General features: G+C 31.1%; 1 protein-coding gene across 1 annotated transcript in view; it reads right to left on the bottom strand.

Moving 5' to 3' along the window:
• The window catches only part of LOC111365874 (ABC transporter A family member 1), a 28,498-nt gene extending 27,189 nt beyond the window's left edge, over window positions 1–1,309 (bottom strand). Inside the window, exons 1-3 of the mRNA XM_022986380.1 lie at window positions 990–1,309; window positions 776–855; window positions 321–330 (exon numbers count right to left, since the gene is read on the bottom strand). Coding sequence (XP_022842148.1) covers window positions 321–330; window positions 776–855; window positions 990–1,163 — 264 coding nt within the window. The 5' untranslated portion in view covers window positions 1,164–1,309. The remainder of the gene's footprint in view (window positions 1–320; window positions 331–775; window positions 856–989) is intronic.
• Window positions 1,310–7,132: the final 5,823 nt, after the last annotated feature.

The following is a 7,132-nucleotide window of genomic DNA, read 5'->3' as shown; positions in this document are numbered from 1 at the left end:
GGAGATAAGAGAATCAAAATAGACAGAAAAACTCAAAGAAGATTCTCACCAACATAAAAACCAGTGATTATATTGCAAGAATTAAACTCGACAATAAAATAGATTTTGACCAAAATATCAGTCCATCAAAAGTGGGAGGGATAGAAAAATATTTCCAATATTTGAATAGACTTCGTCAGGATTTCCTCTTATAATTACACTCCTATAAAATTTTCAACATTCAAACTTTGAACTTCAGGCCAAAGTACATGCATAAGATGTTCATTTGTGTATACACTGTCAACTATCCAATTAGAAAAATGCTAAGTACTTTAAAATACCACAGGAAACCTACAAAAATATCAACAATAGAAATAACAATTTCCCAGTAAAAGCCTATCAAGTTTACCAGATAATCATGCAAAACAAAATTTTTATGCAAATCCTAATTCTATTCGAAGAATCTATTTCAATACGAATCAGAAAAATTCTGACTTCAACACTGCCCTAGAAGAAAAAGATTTTCTCCAAGAACCAAATGACGCTGATCAAACTTACATGATTGAGTAAAAATACAACCTCAAGTTCAAGATTTTAAGAAAAAAATCCCACGAACAAGCAAATCTAAATGAACTTTCGTAAATTCCCATGGACTCATAGTTCAATTACAAGAATCCAATTCATCAGGGCAGAGGAAAAGAAAATCAAAATATAAAAGAAAATTAAAATGATTTTTTTCCAGGAGTTTGCAAAATCCCATCAAAATCATTAAATCCAAAATCAAGTTTCCACAAACATGCTTAATAAAACGCTGCCTTCTTGGGTCGGTTTGTAAATTCCCAATACTCGTAGTTCAATTACAAGAATCCAATTCATCTAAAACAAAAAAAAACAAAAAAATTGTACTGCAAACCCACAAAGCAAAATAATTTTTTTTCCAAATTAACATAATCCCATCAAAATAATCAACTTCCAAAATCAAGATTTTTAATAAAATTTGTAAATTACACAAAAATGCATAAGAAAAGGCCGTGTGTCTGTGCATGTGTACGAAGAAGTAGAAGGACCTCAGCACAGGTAATAAAAGGGTGACGAATTTTTAGAAGCCAGTTCTTGCGAAGCATAGCCTTCAACTGTCTTCTTGAAGACCTCATATTCTCCTCCTCCTCTTTGTGCGTCTCCATGTAGGGCTCCAATTAGAGCACACACTCACTCCACCGCTCAAACCAGAGAAAGAGGAAAGTATTCAATAACCCACAATATACACAAACTCAAAAGTTTTAAAGATGGCAGGGGAGAAGAATCAGCGTACTATTTTGGTTGGGTCAAGACACTTTAGTGTTTGTTTAACGTATTTCTTCAGATTTTACTTTTCAGAATAAATTTTTAATCCATATTTAATGGGAATTAAAATTAAATTTTTAATAAATTTTGATAAAAATTTGACGAAATATATAATTAAAATTAATTATTAATTTTGACTTAAATTAAAATTTAATTCCTTCCGGATGGATACTTATTGTAAATTTTAACAAATACCATGACCCTAATTCAAAATAGTTTAAGCACAAATAAGAATGGCAAATTGCCATGCTCGTCGCTCCTCTTGCGTTCGACTTTGCCTGCCAATGAGATAAGACTTTCTAGTTAGTCAGAAATCAAGACGAGAATAGTAAACATAATTTATAAACTGAACTTGTTCCAACTCTTAATTTTTAAATTGTTTATATTTACAATATAAATAAATTAGCAAATGTTGAATTGAAACGAAATTTAAAGATATTTAGCAGAGTGGGCCACGTCGGCTCTCGTCCTTGCCCATAAAAGTATTGGAGAAATTTAGTAAAAAGAAATAAAGATATTTTATTACATATTTATTTGAAAGTTTTAATAATACCTAATGCTTTTATTGGTAAAAAATTTGTTACATGGTGGAGAAAAATAATTTTTTTAATTTATGTTTTATATCATGAATAACATTATACGAATAACATATATGTGAAAATTAGTTTATTCTATAAATAAATGTATTTTAAATTACTTTGATAAACTAAATTATCTTGACGTCCCTATTTATTATTTAAGTATAATTAATTTGTCATAATTGCTCGATAATTAATTGCAAAATAAATCTCTATCACCTTGACTGACAAGGTGTGCGCACCAAATTTTACTAATTGCTGGAGTTCGAAGTTTTTATAGAGAACGGTAGGACCCACAATTGATAAATCAACTTGATGAAGATTTTTTCTTCTTTAAATAAACGGATAATTGCAGTAAAGACCCCAAATCTTTAAAATATTAGCAGATTTTTTCAAAATATTTGATTTGTTGCAACCGTCACCCCAGACCTTTCGAAACGTTATCATGGAAGCTCTTTTGGATAGAAAACATCCAATTTACCATTAGTTGACCAAAAACTTGAGTTTAACCACATTTTTTATATTCTTATAAAGGGCAAAATAGTAACTTTCAATTTACTAAATTAAATAATTACATAATTAATTTATTGAATTAAGGAAAGGGAATAAAAAAAGAAAAAAGGGGAAAAAACCTGTATGATCTTCCCCGACCTACCCAATCCACCCCTAACCTATCCTTTACAAACACCCATTTTCGCCACTTCCTTAGCCACCATCGCAACAACCAAGGTCCTTGTGCGAAGAAGTTTCCAACGAAGCTCCAGTCGAGGGCCTTTCGTCCACATATATCTTCCTCCTTGGGCACCCTTCTTTTCCCACTGCCTCCTACAAAGGTGACCCTCGCCCTAGCTCTTTCTACTCCATCTATCATGATAGCCTATATCCTCGATTCCATCACTTTTAAGCCCGATTCGTTTTTCACAGTCTGGTTTGTCCTACTTTTTGCTCAAATCACTTTCTTCTTCAGCTCCTTCCTCTCCATCACATTCAATTCCATCTCCCTCGCTCTCCTTTGTCGCTTTAACTTGAGTGTTGGCCAAGTTGGGATGAAGGTCAATGTGGAGGTGGAGGTGGAGGTGGAGGTGGAGGTGGCGGTGGCGGTTGTCGGGTGGGCTTTGGGTTTGAGGTGGAGATGGAGATGGGTGACGGGAGACGAAGAATATGACAGTGTGTTTGTTTTTTATTTTTTATTTTTTATTTTTTATTTTTAAATTTATTTATTTAATTAATGCTATAAATAGAAAGTGGCTCTTTTATCCCTTTTTAAATATTAAAAATGTGGTAAAAGTTAAATTTTTTATCAACTAATGTTATAAAAATTTTGGTCTGCTAATGTTTTTTAATTAATGTTATAAATAGAAAGTGTCAGTGGCAATAAATCAAATGTTTGAAGAAAGTCTGCTAATGTTTTAAAAGTTTGTGACATCTGCTACAATTATCCCTTAAATAAAATGATTGTTAAATGGAAAAGGAAAATATGTTCACAAAATTCAAAAATAAGACATTTTCGAACATATATAATTTTTTGATTTTATAAATTGAATCTCGTCTCACCGATATTCATTTTGTAACCAAACTATGAATTTTCTTTATCGAGCTTTCAAAATTGTATGGTTGTTATTATAAGAGGAAATTTATCCTTTCACTTCTTTTTTATATAATGAAAATACGAACAACATTTCATGATTATCTTATTTAATTCAGTCTCTGTGATTCATGCCTGTTTAAACTTGATGAATTGATTTTCATTCATGCTTTTAATACCAATTAAACTTGATATATTGTTTGATCATTAGAGTTTTAGAACGTTTTGATGTATGTATTCATGTTGTGTTATAGGTTAGGTGACGTTGTGGCAAATATGAGTTTTGGAGCTAAAAAAAGGAATTAAGGGTCCATTTGATTGCAAAAATGGAATTTGGGTAGAAAAAAATCGAATTTTTGGAATTGAATTGCTTAGAAATTGTTTTATTGGAATTCTCAATTATTGTTTGATTGGTATAATTTTTCACTTGAAAAATGTTGAAATAAAAGTGTTTTTAGTGTTCGTTTGATTTTGTTTTACATGAAAATTATCAATTAAATGGAATTTATTTTTTTATAATTAGAGATAGAATTTGTTTCCATTGCCTAAAAAAATGAAAAAATGAAAAAAAATAAAAATCGACAATCTACCTAGAAAACCAAGAAAATAAATTCCATGAAAAAAATATGTTATCAAATAGTCAAAAAGTGAGTTGAAATTTGAATTTCATTTTTCATGAAAAATAATAGTCAATCAAACATGGCCTAAGAAAAACGAGAGAATGGAGTTTTAAAGTATGCAAAGGTTGCACAGAAATAAGCCAAACAAACATCAAAACAAAGTAAACTAAACTACAAAGGGAGAGCCCATGTGCTATCTCGATGGCACCTAAGCACCACACATTGCAAGCCAAATAAATAAATAAAAATCAGCAACAGAGCTCCCAAGCGCCGCCAATGGAGCTCCCGAGTGCCCGTAAACAAAAAATAATCTAGTAAGCTGGCATCCAGGTGCCAGCATAGACGCACATTGTGATGCCTAGGTGCTGCTCTTGGGTGCCTAGGCGTTGTGTCATCAGTAGGTTTTTCAAGTTTTTTTTACTATTAAGAGGCCAATTACAATCCAACTCCATCGGGACTTCAAAGAACAAATACAAGTTGAAATCCCACTTTTCAAACACAATTCAACAGGACAAGGAGCGAGTCAAGATCAACAAAGCGAAGAAGGTTGATTCTCTACAACACTAGTTTTTTTCAAGTTTTTTTTACTATTAAGAGGCCAGTTACAATCCAACTCCATCGGGAATTCAAAGAACCTATAAATACAAGTTGAAATGCCACTTTTCAAACACAATTCAACAGGACAAGGAGCAAGTCAAGATCAACAAAGCGAAGAAGGTTGATTCTCTACAACACTAGTTTTTCTCATTTCTTCTCTATTTTGTTTATTATAAATTTGATAGTTTCCATGCTTCCAATTTTAGATTATGTTTTAATTTTATGCTGTTATTTCCTTGACATTTTCCATTTTCTTTATTCCGTGCTATTGATTTTAATGCTTTCAATTACTTGGCAATTAATTGAATAAATTTATTGTTTAAGTTTCGACACTCGAAAGAGGGAAACTTAGGCGTAATCTTATAATAAAACAACCTAAATTTCATAGGTTTTGAGAGAAAGTATAAAAAAAATTTGAAGTATGTTTCACTTAAGAACCATAAAATTGATAATATCTAGATATTTAATTCGGAATAGAGATGTTAAAATTGAATTATAGGAATAGTTTTTTACTTGGCACTCGAGAGAGAGAGAGGGTAGGATTACATTAGGGTTTCTACTTATAAACTTGAAAAAATTAATTAGAAATAATTAGATATTTGACAAACATGTTTAATAGTTAGGTGAAATCAAAATTCTAGACTTTCTCATATTGAAAAATCTTTCAAACTTACATTCATTTGCTAAATTCATCATCACGTTTCATCATTAGATTTTGTTATAACCATTGACTGCAAATTTCTATTGTCTAGATAAAATAAAGGGTACACAATTATGGTACTTAGTAAGAAATTGAATTTCAAAACCCGTGAGTTCAACGTCCGTATTTGGTCGTTATATTATAAAACTTGACATCATACGGTTGCAGTATATTTACGTTATAAAAAACGTGTAACAAAACTTTAATTAGATCAAATTACGTGTTTGAACTCTTTTAATATTTCAATCTTAAAATGTTAACCTTCCAACAATTTATTGAATGAATGTCGCCTCAAATGGTGTTTTGGACATTAATTGCCATTTTGGACATTAATAATTTCAAATGGTGTTAACAGTCAACAATTGCTGTTTACCGCTATGTAAGGTGCCAAGCGACTTGGCTTGGCGTTTTCGTGGCGCACTGTGCCGAGACGGCTCCTTGACGTCCCTTTTAGAACACAAGTTGGAAGTGCCCCATTGGACATTAACTATTGTGAGAGGGAAAAAGGTTAGCCATTTAGAGTGGATCACTCATAGTTTATGCCACTCCTTGGAAGAATATTCCCCTACTTAAAATTGGAATTTCAGTTTTTTATTTTTGTATTCTTTATATAAAAAAAAGTTGCATTAAAGTATTTCATTTGATTATGCTTAATTTTTATTTAATTTTTTGCAAATATTATATTAATATGTATTATTTTCTTTACATTTTTAAATTGTCCATTGAATTAATGCATGGAATGAAAGTCAATAATAAGATAACGATAGAGTAACAAAGTAAAATTAATCCATGATAAAAATTTAATGTCAAATACTTGATTTATTTTTGCAGTACAGTTAGATACTCAATAATTATAATAAATATGTTAATTACGATTTCTACGTCACTTTTTCAGTCATGCTTTACTGTAGTAATCGAAAACTTTTACAAGTTTCCAACCACACAAAAGTCATCATTAGATTAATTTATTTTTCAATCAAAAGATTTTTTGGGTCTTGAACTAGGAACTTTCTTAAAGCTTGTTTTGAACATGATTAAAGTTTATAGGTAGAATTCAAGCCACGTACAAGATATTAGACGAAATTCGTTGACTGGGGGGTTTGAAAAGTAAATTGTACAGTTTTTTTCCTTAGATTCTCAGCAAGGTCAGATTCGTCCTTGTAAACATATCCTAAGGTCACATATGACGACACATGTACGATGATCTTGTTGCCACATCAAACGACCTCGTTGAATTTACCCGACCATCTTAGACTTCAACCGAGCCTTTGTTTGAGCCCATCATTTCAAATTTCATTTTCAACTATATTTTATGGACCCACAATTTTTATAAGCTTTTAAATCATATATTTCATCAATTTTTATCCAACTAAACAAAGGCTATATTCTCCATGGTTTTCACCAAATATTCCATCCCCAACAGGTCGTATGAACAATAACCATTCGACACAACCTTGCACAAATGAAAAGGGAGTATTTGTTTCAATTATCAAACGCCATAGCTATATGCTAAGCCCATGTTCGGTTTAGCTAAACTTCAGTTTTCCAATAATTTTCGACAAAATAAATTGATGAAATCTACAATTGAAAAATTGATAAAAGTTGTGAATCATCGCGGATGAAAAAGAGTTTGAGAAAAAAAAAATTTGAAAATGAAAGCCAAAGAGAGACTATCGGGTAAAACCAACATGCAAATTAAGAGTATCATAGACATCTACTGAATACAATG

The sequence above is a fragment of the Olea europaea genome, chromosome 17, assembly GCF_002742605.1.
Source record: "Olea europaea var. sylvestris chromosome 17, O_europaea_v1, whole genome shotgun sequence".
Taxonomy (NCBI): Eukaryota; Viridiplantae; Streptophyta; class Magnoliopsida; order Lamiales; family Oleaceae; genus Olea; species Olea europaea.
Note: the sequence above shows the minus strand (reverse complement) of the source record. Positions and strands in the feature narration are given on the sequence as shown.